This window comes from Pelodiscus sinensis, chromosome 10, assembly GCF_052426305.1.
Source record: "Pelodiscus sinensis isolate ZL-2025 chromosome 10, ASM5242630v1, whole genome shotgun sequence".
In the NCBI taxonomy this organism is placed as follows: Eukaryota; Metazoa; Chordata; order Testudines; family Trionychidae; genus Pelodiscus; species Pelodiscus sinensis.
Genome location: NC_143061.1, coordinates 37,384,757 through 37,400,393, shown reverse-complemented (window position 1 = coordinate 37,400,393; position 15,637 = coordinate 37,384,757). Strand labels below are relative to the sequence as shown.

Sequence of the window (15,637 nt, the reverse complement as noted above, 5' to 3'; positions counted from 1 at the left end):
CTCTAAGTCCTAATCTGATGCCCTGCTGGCACTGCTTCCGGCCATCCTTAACCTCGATTCAGGGTCCACTCAATGTGGACATGCTAGTTCGAATTAGCTTAGTTTGAATTAACTAATTCGAATTAAGTTAGTTCGAATTAGTGCTGTAGTGTAGACATACCCTTATAGAATAAGTTCATTGAAAAGACACATTTTTCATTTTTTGAATGTTTTGAATGTTTTGAATAAATGGATTAATGTGCTCTATTAATCTACTTTCATACTTTATCAGATAGTTCTAGAAGTAAATGCCAGATTTGTTATTTATTGTCTGTAGATACATAAATCCATTTTCAGAAAACTTAATTTGTCTTTTTAAGTTCTTATACTGTGTTCATCATTGTGGTATCAAAATACCAGATATTTATGACCCTAAAGATGCAGATAGGCACCTAGTGCGATTTTTTTTTCAGAGTGTCTACATACCTAATCTCTGTAAGTAGGCTGCAAAATTATGGAGGTTCATTGTATTGTTTCATTCTGTTGGTGCCTCTTGTATTGAATGGGCTTGAGAGCCAACTTCTCTCTTTTATACTGAATGAAACTCAGCAGATCACCTCAGAATTTGTCATGTAATACACCAAAGTCAGATATGAGTAGCAATATGTACATTCAGTTTACCTACAATATCTTTGATACCAAATTATTGGCATAAGTATATTTTATATTGTGAAATGAAATCACATAAATGATGTACAAAGTACATTAATTCAATGCATTTGTCCTTCAGAGATCAGTTTGTGTAGAAACAAACTTTCTTGAAGAATTTATTCTCTGCAAGTGGAAACTAAAACCTCTGTTGTTTAAGATTAAGTTTCCCTGTTAATCATTCATGAAATCTCAACTTCCAGAAACGTTCAGGAGGGTGATACTTTATCTGCTCAGATAATACTTGAAAGTTAGACATCTTTTTTATAATATTCTGAGCAGTGTTCCCTATAAGCTGGGTGCTTATGTGGCCATTCAGGAGAGATTCAAGTGCTGCCCGGCTAATTAGCAGATTGCCCCCAGCTAAGTTTTTGTTTCTACTGGTGGGATGCACATAAAAAAATTATTCCACACATAGATGGGAAAAAATCCACGCCTGGATGGAAAAGATTAGAAGGAATATTGACTGAGAGTCAAAAAAGATAGGTTGTTAGCTCTTTTGAGCAGAATCTAAACGAAGAATGAGTAGGTCACTTTTGCACACATTTGCATGTTAGGTGCAACTTCATAGTAAAGCTTTACATGCTTGCATAGGAAGAATAAAATCACCCACTAATTCCTTGTATGTGATATCTACATGGTAGGTTACTGTGCAAGAGAATAGCAGCTTTTTCTCCTCCCCATGCAGAAAATCTTGGAAAGGTTTGCAGTTAGTCGAGCCTTTCCTCTGCCCCTTATGGTGACTGCTGAGCAGATGGGAAGGTAATGCACACCAAATGAAGCTAATGCATATAGCTTCTCCCTGGAAAAAGCCCTGGATGGAAAGATTTACTAGGGGATGGACCTTTGAGCAGGGAGCTGAAGTAGATGAACTCCTGAAGTCTTTTCCAACCCTAATCTTCTATGAAAAAAATTAACATAATTATGCTGTCATTGATTTATAAGCATATCTATACCAGTATCTGATATACATGTGATGCAGAATGGTACAGTTTGACAATGAGCCAAGATGCTAGACAGCACTTTCCCTTCCAAGTTACAGCACTTATTGCTCTTAGGCATGCTTTTGGGAACACTCATATATTGTTAATTATTTGCTGTGATTTGCATAGTTTCCCTATTTGACACTGAGGCTGTACATTTGAAAATATATAACCATCAACCAATCTATAAAAAAACACTCCTCCTTAAGTGTGCTGTTGTGTTGGTTAATTCTTATATAATCCTATTCCTGAGGTTAGTGGGAATTTTTCTAAATTTATTAAGAAATGCAGGATCAACCTCTAAATGTGGTTGTATTCCAGGCGTTGGTTTGTATTGGCCTTCATTCTCTATAATTAGCTGTCACCAATCCACCACAAACCACATAAAAAGGAGCAGGTACAGTTCTAAGTTTAGTAAATGCTGATTGAACAACTCAGTATGTTGGCATAGATTACATGTTTTCAGAAATCAGGTACAAAACTAAATGTCAGCTGTTTCTGTTTAAAACCACAACACTTCTTAGATACACTGAAAAGATTCCATTTCACCTGATCCTTTATATTATGATTTTGTATTTTTCTGCTTTATAGTTGTATTGTAGTTCTTTTTTGACATACCAGTTCTGTGACGGGGTACAGAAGCTTCCATGAAAAGTGGTACAGAGAGGCTAACTTCTTAGTTTATTTGCTATTCTTTCCCTCTGTTCAAATGAAAATTTACCAACTGTGGCCATATGCATTCCACTTTTACACAGGTCTGCATAGAGGAAGCTGACATAACAAAACCTATTGGGATTTGGAGCAGTAGGTTTCATTATATCATTCCCTGACATCTGAATGCAAACCAGATTGCCGCAAACATTTGTAAAAGTTGTCTCTAGTTTTGTGAGCGCACCATGAGACTCACCCCAGATTAACCCAATATTAGTGAACATTTAAAAAAATGTAGCCTGCACAGCTTTGGAGCTTCTAGAACTATTGGTATTAAAAGAAATTAAGATATAGATTGTAGGTTTCTTCTGGAAAAAGCTAATATTGTTTTACTCAGTCCACATCTATACTTACCTGTGGATCAACGCTCTGGAGGTTGATCTTCTGGCATTTGATTTAGTGTGTCTAGTAAGGGCCTGCTAAATCAAACACTGAGGATGGCCCCATTGATGATGGTACTCCTGCTCCTCACAAGGAGTGTTTCTCCCATTGACTTCCCCCTGTGGGGATGGTGCCAAAGTTCAGCTACGTAATTAACATAGCTGGAGTTGAATATCTTAATTCGAACTTATCCTTTGCAAAATGTTAAAATGCATTTAATTAACTAAATGTGTAACCACTGAAAATGTCAGTGGTTACACAATTACATGCGGGGGGCAGGTGGCTCCCGCCTGCGCCTCCCATGGTGCTGCTTCTAATACCGAGGCAGCAGCATGGCATGGGGCAGAGCAGGAGGCTTACCAATAGCCTGCATATAACCTTGATGGTTGTGTTCACAGTTACATTTTCACATGCCTAGTGTAGGTCTGGCCTCAGTGTTAAATTGTGCTGGAAACTATGCCAGAACTTACATCACTTTGCAAGCGGATCATTCTGCATATAGTAATTTTTCTGACTCCCTTTGCTTTCAGAAGGTCAGCACCCTTTTTCCTACACTGCATTACTACCAGTTATGTTTTGTGCAAGGAAAGGTTTCTGACTGTTTGGTGGTATGGTATTCTATTGTGTAGCCTCTTTTTTTCCTTATGTGTGGCCTTCAAGGACCCATTTTTAAAATAATATTATCTATAGTGTACAAAACTATGGTAAGAATTCTACAGACATGCAAAAAGACAAGTCCTTGAACCAGAAGACCTACAATATAAATTAATATCCCTGTGTCCACCAAATAATGAATGGGGATGGGAGGAGTAATGCGAAGTGCTTAAGTGATGATAATCATGGCACTTGTTAGTAAAATTTGACTTCTCGCCAATTGGATGATATATAGTTCCTGGTTCTCAGGTTGCCCTATTACAATGATTCCCCGTTATGAAAGGAGTAAGGAGGTGAAGCAGGACAAAAGGTTGGCAGCAGAACAAGCTAATCAAAATTTTTCAAAAGTCTCTCCACAAAACCAAATTCTCAGGGACTGTTTTGGCTAACCTTTCTTTTTCTTTTATGTTTTGTGGGGAAGAAGGGGATTTATTTGAACACTTTCCAACATAGTTCTTACTGAAGACTACATTTGTTTAGTCTAATCTGGCTTTTTGCTTTGAGTGATTTCAAGCATAGGGAAGGAACAACAGGGGATACATGAAAACTCTACCAGCCTAACAGTTTAAAAGCTTTGGGCCAGATTTTGAATTATACTGAATAGTGCTTGATGTACCTGCAGTAGAATGCTAATTACTGCAAGTACAGATACAAGAATCTTGCCTGTTTTGTCTTAATACACAAAGGCTACGTCTAGACTGGCATGATTTTCCGCAAATGCTTTTAACGGAAAAGTTTTCCGTTAAAAGCATTTGCAGAAAAGAGCGTCTAGATTGGCACGGACGCTTTTCCGCAAAAGCACTTTTTGCGGAAAAGCGTCCGTGCCAATCTAGACGCGCTTTTGCGCAAAAAAGCCCCGATCGCCATCTTAGCCATCGGGGCTTTTTTGCGCAAAACAGTACTGTGCTGTCTACACTGGCCCTCTTGCGCAAATGATTTGCGCAAGAGAGCTTTTGCCCAAACGGGAGTAGCATAGTATTTCTGCAAGAAGCACTGATTTCTTACAGTAGGTAGTCAGTGTTCTTGTGGAAATTCAAGCGGCCAGTGTAGACAGCTGGCAAATTTTTCCGTAAAAGCAGCTGCTTTTGTGGAAAAACTTGCCAGTCTAGACACAGCCAAAGAGAAAAAATAGCAGCATAAGTATTATTGTGTTTGTTGAAAGGTAATAAGTGCCATTTGTACCTTTTGCGCTTTATCCAACAAAAACAATATGAAGAAACCACATGGGTACAGTCAGATCCCCCCAAAACGTGTGCTAAATGTAGACGGACATGCAAGGCCTAGCTATACTGTTGTTCTGACTGGTTTTAAACAGCTTCTGCAATCTAGAATAGTGAGCACCAATATGCTGCTCCCAAACTATTTAAACCACCCTATTCTCATACACTACTTGACAAATCGTAGGATTTTAGCTAAATTATCTTCAGAGTAACCACAAACACATTACAAGGCTATAAATCTTCATCTGGTCCAAGTATTCTCCATGCCCACCCACCCCTCCATGTGTGCAGATGTTTCAGTGGAAAGGGGAGAAATTAAATGTTCTTGATTACACTGATCCTGGTCAGCCAGCTCTGTGGTTGACCCCCAAATGAGTCATCTGAGCAAGAATTGCAGAACAGGACCATCAAATTGAAAAACTAGTATGAGAGGAGAATAAAACAGTTTTACAACAATACTCATTCACCCCCAGTGGCAGGCTCACTCTCCCCAGAAAGAGTGCACAGTGAGCTTAATTAAGAAAATTTTGTCCAACAAACACTTAAGCCATTCTGACAGTGTCTTCAACTGATGCATGAATTTACCTCCTGTTTCTGTAGTAGAGTGAGAAGTAGCACACCTACTTAGATTGTAAGCTTTTGGGGCTGAGGTCTGTCTCTGTTATATGTTTATGCACTTCCTAGTACTACCATTAATAAAACTCCAGGACTATTTGCCCATTCTATCTTGCATTGTTTTTTTATTTAATTTTAAAATTCCTATTACATTAAATGCGGTAGGGTGGTCAGGAGTAGGATCAGCAATATGTGAGTTTCCACTTATTACCAGGGAATCTATTGTGGACATTATTAAGGAGAATAGAAACTGAAATAGAAATATTATACTTCACACACAGATTGTCTCCTTTTGATTTGTAACTGCCTATCAGGTAAGACAGGAAAATAAAAAGCTCATCTTGGATTTCTAACAAAATTCCCGCAGCTCTGAGCTTTAGTTCATCCTTCCCTTTCCCCTCTTCCCCCTCCCAATAACAGAACTATATCTGAGGGATCTTCCTCAAAGTCTTTTCAAAGAATACACAATTATGTAAAATACACAATTGCCTGTTGGAAAGCGCCATGACCCTAAACTGCTTTCTCTTTCGCTCGTTCATTGATTGGAAGGCTGCTGTTTATGAAGTCCTCTTAATTTCCAGCATGCAATGCCCCAGGATTGGACTTCTGCCATGGGAGTCAGGGGATTTCATTTCTTCTGATCGGGAAAAAGAGGTGAGGTAAAAACCCCTCAAAATGCCCACTTGAACACTTTCCAAGGAGAGGAGCAGGAGGTTCGAGCCTACCTCACTCATGGAACTCCAGCCTTGGGTACATCTGGCAGCACCATGAGTTTCCTTAGAAGTTCCCAGATTGCTTTGCTCCAAACTTCTCTCCCCCTCTGTAGTTGCTCCCCCTATTTCCACAGTATTTTTCAAGGAAACCTACTGTGGTCGAGTACTGGACAAGAAGGGTTTCACTCCTAACCTTTAAAGAACAGTAATTACTATTTAATATTATAATAAATTAAGGTGGTGGAAAATGAAGTGAGCAAAAGACTAAAAGATTAGAAGTATTAGATTTTAGCAATAAAATAGCACAAGTGACAATTACATTTATTTGTGGCTTAATTAGCAACTTACTCCTTTTGAGATATAATGAGCATTAACCTCTAATGTTTTATTCTTGAGTCTGTAATTCATTCAGTGACTCGCATGGTGAAAATTTACATGGGCATTTGTAGCCCACAGAGACTAGGCTAGACTGGCTGTCTGATTTAAGCACCTTCTTATCCTGAGTGACTATGAAGGTACAGTTTATCTCGTCCAAAAAATGAAAAGTATTTGTTTTTCTTATAGAGACATTCTTTAAAGGGACACAAACAACTTTAAAAACATACTTCTATCTGAAACGCCTAACTTTCTATTGTTACAACTAACAGATTAGTAGAAATGAAAGAAAAGGAAAAAATGCTATTTTTCTAATAATTTACTTTGTGTATTTGAAAACATGTTATGTAAAGAATCACAGAGTCAGCTAAGTTCCATTTGTTCCATGGCACAAAGGAGCCAAAATCCTCTCTGATTCTATTCCAGAGCTTCTCAACATGCAGCCCGTGGGCCACATCTGGGCCGCGGCCTGTTTGTATGTGGCCCGTGGCGCCTTGAGCCACTTCCTGGGCCGCGTGCCTGCCTCATTGCTGTGGGCTCTAGTGGCAGCGCCTCCTGGTGACCCGAGCCATGCGGCGCCACATTGAGCCAATCCACATGCGCAGGAGCTGGCAGGGGGGCAGCAAGAGGTGGTGGCAGAGCACACCTGTTGCGTCGGCCACAGCAGCAGTGCCTCCCCACGAGCGGAGTCGAGTGGTACCGCACTGAGCTAGGCCACGTCGGCACATGAGCAAGAGCTGCCCGGGCGGCAAGAGGCAGCGGGGAGCTGGATAGCGAGGCACATGGCGAGGCAGCAGCAGAGCCAGGAAGCAAGGCTGAGGTGTGAGAGGTCTGCGCTGGGCCTTTGGGTAGGGTTACCATACATCCAGTTTTTCCCAGACATGTCCTTGTTTTTACATGTTAAATCACCATCCGGACGAGTTTGTTAAAAGGCAAAAAATGTCCAGGATTTTTTGCCCTGAAAGGGGATCAGGAAGGAGGAAGCAGCATGTGCCTTCAATGGAACATTCAGAGCCACAGGCCTGGACCATTCACAGCTGCTCTGGTCACGGGCCCCAGTTCTCATGGTTCCAGTGAGACCCAGGGCATTACCCTTTGCCCTGCTAGATTTATGTCCCTGGCTCTGCGGGAGGGAAAGGGCATTGGATTAGAGCAGGGGGGCTGAGGTTGCCTGGCTCTGAGGGAGGGGTGAGGCATTGGGTTAGAGCAGGGAGGCTGGGGGGTGCCTGGCTCTAGAGGAGGGCAAGGTTATTGGGTTGGAGCGGGAGGGCTGGAGGATGCCTGGCTCTTGGGGAGGGGTGGATGCATTGGGTTAGAGCAGGGAACTGGGCGTTAAAACTTCTGGCTTCTTTTCTTTCTTGTAGGTGGGCAGTGGGTCTGTTGATTAGATTTGGGGGCTCCAGTCTCTGCTCTGTGGGAGTTGGTGCTTGGTGGGGAAAGGAAGGGATCCTGGGAAACAGGATGCCTGGGTTCCTTTTCTAGCCATGCTACTTCTCCCCTCAGTGCCTTTAACTTCACACTGAATGTACTTACATTTCAGTAAATATTGTATTGGCAGTTTTTGTTTGATTTGTTAAAATTGTGAAGCCAAAACAAAAAAGTAGTCAATATAACGGTCTTCTGTTGATATGTTTTAGTAGTTAAATTCCTGGATTATCATTGCTCATTAAAAGTGCTGCCATATGGCTTTTCAAATCGGGTACATATCACATTTTCTTAATATCAGAACTGACTTAAATGGGGCCTGCGTGTTATGTAGTCTTGCCTTAATCTTTGTATTCATGCCTGTCTGTGTGAAAGAAGCTATTTGCATATATATGCAAACACACTTAACTTGTAGCCCTTGGCATGTGCTGTGGGTATCATTGTGGCCCCCAGGGTTTCCAAAGTTGAGTAGCCCTGTTCTATTGTCTTCTCCCCTGTTGAGGACTCCCTTGGCAAGAGGGAGTTCTGAGCTGAGATGAAACCAATGTAGGGGACTAGGAGTCATATTTGGCCATTGTTGCAAGTGTAACCAGAGCCTTACTGCACTCCAGCAATTACCAGTTGGCAAACAACAAAGAGAGAGCCTTTTTCAAACATTCCAAATAATTAAGTTGATAATGTTTTAACTCCTTAAAAGGCTAGCTTGGAAAATGAGTAATTCTCACACATGGATTTGACCAATGAGCTTGAGTAGAGGCAGTTATTTCTTTTAAGAATTTGCTGTCTGCTTTTATCTGCAACCTAGTTCTCTCGTAGGGCATGTCTACAGTAGGAACTTACTTTGAAATAACTTATTTCTAAATAATAACTCCTGAAATAACTATTTTGAAATAGCATGTCCACACTACAGGGAAGTCTCAAAATTAGTCCAAGTCAGGCTCCCTTAATGTGGATGTGCTACCTCAACTTAGAGCCCCAGGAAGCTCTGGGGAGTTACTCTGGGGAGTAGTTATTTCAAAATAATGGCACTGGAATATCCACACTACCGCCATTTCTAAGTAACTATTTCAAAATAAGTGTTATTCCTCATGGAAATCAGGAGTTATTATTTCAAAATAACCCAGCCCCTTATTTCAAAATAAGTGTGGTCGCTCAGCTTGTTATTTCAAAATGGGGGGAGTTATTTCAATGTAACTCCCTAGTATAGACCAGAGCTTATTTATTTACTTTGCAACCTACATTTAAACAGACTTAATCTGGACAATGTTTGATGCTTCCCATTTTGGGTCAAAAGATGCTTTGCACAGAGTGAAATTTAAGCTCAGAACAAAGTTTAAGTAATACGGAATTCTGCAGCAAGTTATGCCATGTAAGCAGGGAGTGATGTGGAGCAACTGCCTGCTTCGGGCCCTTAGGGTGAGGAAGGATTATGTAACAGGAATCCTGCCTCTACACCTCCACTTCACGTCTATCTGGACTGTTAATGTTGTCCAGGAATGCAGAGAGGCAACAGCTTTTTACTCCTTCACACACACTGTGGAATTATTTTTGCAACAGCTCCTTGTGCCCTCTTCTCCCCCTGGAGATCTGCACAAAAGCCAAGGCTAATGTAGTTACCAGTGCACTGTACTGAGACTGTCTGTAGTCTTCCAGAAGACAGGCCTCCTAACCTTAGTTTCATAGCATTCCAAGTTATGCAGCAGAATGTTGGTCTGTCCACAGGTAATGGTGACAGCGGCAGATATAGGGCAGGGCAAGCGGGGCAGCTGCCCTGGGCCCCACGCTTCAATAGACCCCATGCCGAACCGCTGCATGGGAGCAAGCAGCAGCACAAGCGGCTGTTTGGGCCCCGTGCTCCCCGTGCAGCACAAGGGTGGTGTGTGGGGCCCAAACAGCCGCTTGCTCCCATGCGGCGGGCCAGCTGAGCGGCTCAGAACTCAGCCGAGCACTACGGCGGGAGGCAAAGGGTGTGACAGAGGGTCCAGGTCCTGCCCTCTGGCTGTGTATGTCACCACCCCGCCCTTCTTCGTCTCCCACTGTGGCGCTCGGCTGAGTTCTGCACTGCTCAGCCGGGCCACCACACGGGAGCAAGCAGTGCAAGCAGCCGTTTGGACTCCGCGAGTGAAAGGCAGGAGGGGGAGTAGAAGAGAAAGAGAGAGTGAGAGGCAGGAGGGGAGGAGAAGAGAAAGAAGGAGTTAGAGGCAGGAGGGGGAGAAGAGAAAGAGAGACGGAGAGAGAGGCAGGAGACAGAGGAGAGCTGGGGGGGGACAGTAGGAGGAGGAGAGAGAAAGAGAGAGAGACAGACGTGGAGGAGAGACCCGAAAATCCCATCTTATGACAGGCTATTGGCTAGTTTTTGTAATAACAAACATTTAATATTGATATGTGAAAGATGTGCAATGAAGTAATGTGAATACGCAACGGGCAACAGATTGAAACTGATTTGTGCACGCGCTACTACCTTTCAGGTGCAGCCATGGCGCATGCGCTATGTCACTCACTCCGTTTTTTACAGATAAGTAACAATTTTATAAGTGTAAATTCGCTGACAACCCCAAATTATAAAATGACTAGCAGAGCGAGAGACGCAGGTAGAAAATATTTGTCGGGAAGACAGAAATTAAAGAAAAAAAGAGAACTTGAAGAATGTAATCTCAGTCTAAAAGGTACTATGGAAAAATTGAAACTAATAAAGAATTACTTCAGATCTACTATGAGCCAGGAGCATTTTGTAGGTCTTTCGATTATATCGATTGAAAACGACCTGTGTAAAGAAGTGGACTTTAAGGACATAATTGAAGAATGTGCTGCCAAAAGACAGCTATAATAGACTTAAATACAAATGAAAATTTTTAATTATTAATGCAGAATTTTGTTTAAGAATAACTTACAATATAATTAAAATAAAAATTATCCAACTAAATTAAGTTTCTATCAAATTTACCCAATTCACATTTAATATGAAAATAGCCTTCGATTTGCGCATTTGACACCTTTTTTCTATTTTTTCTCCAAAGGGGGGCCCCGCAAAAATTGTGCTGCTCTGGGCCCCGCAAAACTCTCCACTCCTGAGTGGTGACAAAGCTGGTAATGATAGCTAGTTAGTTCTGCCATCTGTATCTTTTGTATATGATTAATTAGACAGTTTAATGTTTGATCTGTGGCTAAGCACTGAATTCTCAGCCCAAGAAAGCTCTGGAGAAGGGAGGGAAATGGTAGAGAGGGTCTTAGGGTATGTCTACACTACCCCGCCAGTTCGAACTAGCGGGGTAATGTAGGCATACCGCACTTGCAAATGAAGCCCGGGATTTGAATTTCCCGGGCTTCATTTGCAAGTGCGGTATGCCTACATTACCCTCCTAGTTCGAACTAGGAGGGTAGTGTAGACATACCCTTACTCTAAAATACATTGATATATGGTTGAAAGCAATATTTGAATTCTTCCTTCAAGGATTATTTTCACTCTTGTTTATTTTTATTATTGCTACCCATGTATTTCTCCTGGCTTCTGTCATTTAAAACACAGTCTAGTGTAACAGTAATGCCTTGTACTAGCTTTTGCTATACAAGTGTATGTTATTGAGTAGATGTCAAGGGATTTTTTTATCATTATGGAGAAATCTATATTAACTTGTGCATTGGTACAATATGTGCCTTACACAAAGTCATTTGGCTTCCATTCATAAGATCCATATACAATATTAGATCTTGATACTGTCCAAATTAGTTTTAAATGATGATATTTAAAATACTGGAAATAAGTGTAACTTGACTAGCTTTTCCATTAGCTGTTTTGGAGTTTCACCATTGAATGAGGCCCTATCATTAAATGCAGTTAGCACTCCCATAGCCTTATCTCACATGTCAGTAAAGATTAATCACTTCATAACATGTGTTTGTGGGATAGGGGCACTTAATGTCTATTCTCTTACTTACAGGTGGAAAATAGGCTGCTGTCATGGGTCACATGGCATTAGTGACGCTTGCTTTGTGATTGTTCCTTATAATTCATGGGCCTGCCCCTGTTCCCATTGAAATTAATGTCTGTTTTGCTACTAATTTCAGTAGCAAGTATTCTAAAAGTGCCATTAACACAAGAGATTTGTAAAACTAGTCTCTCATGCACCAGTGTTAATCAGGAGTGACTCTTCTGAAGCTTAGGGAGTTTTATTCATTTAAAACTAGTGTGGGAGGAAAAATAGTTGTTGAACAAACATTGTGATTTTTGTAACATCTTTTACCTGAAGCATACTGAATAAGAATCTGGTTCCAAAGTGTAATATTACTTTCACTCTAGTTTATGGAAACTTCCAGAAGAACATTTCCTTTTGCCTCAGTCTTTAACCTCTTTCCTTTTAATTTATACCTCTGGAGCCATTTGATGTATGCCTTTTCAGAAACACTGGACCCTGTAAAGAAAGCTGCAAGGAGGGACTTTGTTTTCACACCAGAAGATTCCATTTGGGAAGGTATAAATGCCAATTATGAATCTGGCAAACCCAGCCCACCTCTTGCTCCCATGGCACATAAAGCCTTACACTGGAAATCTTGACTGCAGCAAGGAGTGCTTCAAATACAAGCTCGGCAGGTGCAGAATGTGCAGATTAAAGGGTTGCTGGTGCTGCCTTTTTCACAGGTCAAACCTCAGTGAGAAAAATATTTTCATGGTCATAGCAACCTGTTCTCCTCTCCGTAACATTTGTGAAGCTAAGGAGGGAAGTTTCTATAGGGTCTGAGCCTTGAGATAGATTGGCTGGCAGCTGCTTTTGAACAGCCAGAAACCAGACCATTATAGGTGCTCAGCGGGAGGCTATTCAAATCAGGAGGGCTTTGAAAGAACATTTTTACAGTAAGCCCCAGATACATGTCTTTCTGTAATGCACTGAGCCAGGCATTGCTTTCTTGCACCGTAGTATGACCTTTATAAGGACTGCTGCATGTGCATTAATTTTACTCTTTTAATACACCAATTGCCACTGTATATAAATTTCATCAGCAACCACCTAGTGTAGGAGACAAAAAGATTCATTTTCTTTCTCTAAGTACATTTTTATTAAACATCTGTAGACACATTTCTGTTTCCTACAAAGGGGATGGCAGTGAAGAGCATTTTTTGAGGTTGTTGCTGTTGGGTGAATGCCCAGCTGTCATTGGGAAACATGGCCCTAGGGATGGAGTGCATGGTGAGTCAAAGCCTTTTCTCCCTCTCTTTCGGGCAGATTTCTCACCTCAAAAGTTCACAGCAGCCCTCGGTTTGAATACTTTCCCTAGGGGCACAAACTTGCCCTTTATTTAGCCACTCTTATTATTAGTCAGCATGGGGAACAGAAAGGAGACCAAATCCTGTAAACTCCACTGTCCCTCCGAGTGGTTCAGGGACAGGACAGACCCTTTTCCCATTAGTCTATCCCCTATGGTGTGTCCCACTGTCCAGATCAACTCTCTCATGCTTGGGGAACAGGAAGTTGGGGAACTGGGGGAACCTGGACCCACCTCTACTCCAGGTCCCAACCCAGGAATTCTGTGATAGCAGCTGTCTGTAATGTCACCAGTGTCAGCTGTGTGACAGCAACAATTCCCTGGGCCAGTTCCCTATCACCTCTCCAGCACCTTTCTTACCACAGGCTCTTCCTGCTGGTTTCTCATAATGTTTGTACCACCCAGACCTTCCACAGTGCCTTCTTACCCCAAGTTCCTTGCCGTGAGATAACAGAAGGGGGAGTCTTTTTAACCAATACCAACTGGTTCTTCATTGGCTCCAGGTGTCCTGATTAGCCTGTCTTAATTGGTTCCATTTCTAATTGATTCCAGGTGTCCTAATTGGCCTATCGGCCCTAATTTATTTCTGGCAAGTGTCGGATTCTTCTGGATTAGTCCTTTTTAGCTTACCCTAGGAAAGGAGGCTTATTTAGTCTGGGGCTAATATACCTGTCTTCTATTACCCTCCTGTAAGCCTCTTTTGGCTCCTCCAGAGCCTCTTGTTGAGGTTGTGTCTGCACTTTTCCCCTCACTTGCAGATTTTTGCACACCCCATCCATAGCTCCACTAAGTTGCGGGACCTTCTCATCAACCTTCTCCTGTCTATGGCCAAAACGGCCATTTATAAGACCAGGCAGTAGAAGTTGGCTGAGGGAGGGGCCTGCCACCGTGGGGCCTATTTCCATGCCTGCATCCACTCACGCATCTGGGCAGAGTTCCACTGGACAGCATCTGCTGGCACTCTTGATGCCTTCAAGGGGCAGTGGGCACTGTCCGGCCTCTCTGTTTGGTGTCCCCTTTTAGTTCCCTTGTTTTGGCCCTTTAACTTTTACACCTGCCTCCGTTTTTATTTCTCCCAAGTAATCAGTTGGTTTTCTGGCTCAGTGGATCCTCCTTGGAGGCTTTCCAGATTTCAATAGGAGCACGTGCTCCTCCTGGACCCATCTGACCTGATCTTGATGCGAGGAATGTGTGTGGGGAGTTACTGATTACTTAGGGAGGGAGTTTGTGGAGGGCATGGAAAACTGTTCCATAATAGGCTGCAAGGGGAGGTGAACATGCATGTGTTCAGTCTGCAGCACAGGCCGAGACCTCGTCATATCTGTTTGGTTCTCGAGACCCTGTATCATCTGCTCCTGCCCCTGTTTCCTCTCCCAGCTGTCGATTCTGAGTTTGTCATTGATAGTCTGTCTCCATGCCCTTTGCCTGCTATCAGGAACAGCAGCAGATGACTGCAGAACCTCCTGAACATCTTGCCCTTATGCCGCCTAGTTATTCTCCTTATCAGATGGAGCTGCTCGGCAATGTGAAGGAGGAGACTCTCAAGGGCACATCTGCAGAAGCTAAAGAAACAGAGGAACTATTTTGAATGCGCTCATAACCTTGATTTATGCACGTTAGAGACAATGCTTTCTCACTTTCCCTTAGGCACACAGCCGTGAGAGCCCTAGCCATGGCGAGTTTGGCGTGGGAGAAGGGGCAAGATAGGACAAAGGGTAAGGGGATTTCAGAGGGGAGCCACTAGTAGCTCCTAAGGATACTATTCAGTACACTGGCAACATTTGCATAGGCAGGGGTGCTAGAACCTGATATCTCACTCATGAAAGTAACAGGATGTGGTTCCTGCTCATGTGTGGCTGCGGACTGGGTCCATAAGGAGATACTGGATCGGGCCCTTCATTATCATGATGTATAGGGGTCTGAGATACAGAGTGGGTATGTAGATGCAACATGAGGAAGCCAGAGAAAGCGTTTGTAACTAGATTGAGCCAAAGGAGAAAAAATTAATATTGTAACCCAGAATTATATTCCTACTTCTCCCAACCACACACTGTTTCTTTCACACACTCTCTTAAGGCAAGGCTATGTTACAAAATTAAGTCAACCTGATCTATAGCTACCACAGTAATTAAACTGCTTTTTGCATATTCACACTATGCTTCTTGTATCGGCAGTGTGCGACCTCATGAGGAGCACTTGCACCAATTTAGGTGCCAGTCCTGGGCATTGTGGGATTGCTTCTGAAAGGCAGAAACAGTTGATGTTAGTGACTTAAGTGCTTCATCAAACAGCACATTAACATAATTCCATTCATTGTAAAGTTCCTATCTTTTCTTTTTCAGAACTGTGTCTGCAAGGGTAAAAGTCACTGCTACTGTGATGGAATGAAAGGTAATAAGGTAAGAGATTAAATATGTTATCCTGTTCTCCCTACTGAATAAATCATTGGTACAAATTAATAACATATTCATGACAGGCAGAATGAATTTACTGGAGGGTGATCCAAACAGATATTTCTGGTAAAGGATTCTTTAGACCCGTGGTCCCCAACACGGTGCCCGCGGGGGGAGCACCGGCCCCGGGCATGCAGCTATGGGGGGGGCGCCCCCGGGCA

General features: G+C 42.4%; 1 protein-coding gene across 1 annotated transcript in view; it reads left to right on the top strand.

The window, feature by feature from the left end:
• COL4A3 (collagen type IV alpha 3 chain) overlaps positions 1-15,637 on the top strand; it is a 131,934-nt gene that overhangs the window by 13,817 nt on the left and 102,480 nt on the right. Inside the window, exon 2 of the mRNA XM_075937590.2 lies at positions 15,366-15,422. Coding sequence (XP_075793705.2) covers positions 15,366-15,422 — 57 coding nt within the window. The remainder of the gene's footprint in view (positions 1-15,365; positions 15,423-15,637) is intronic.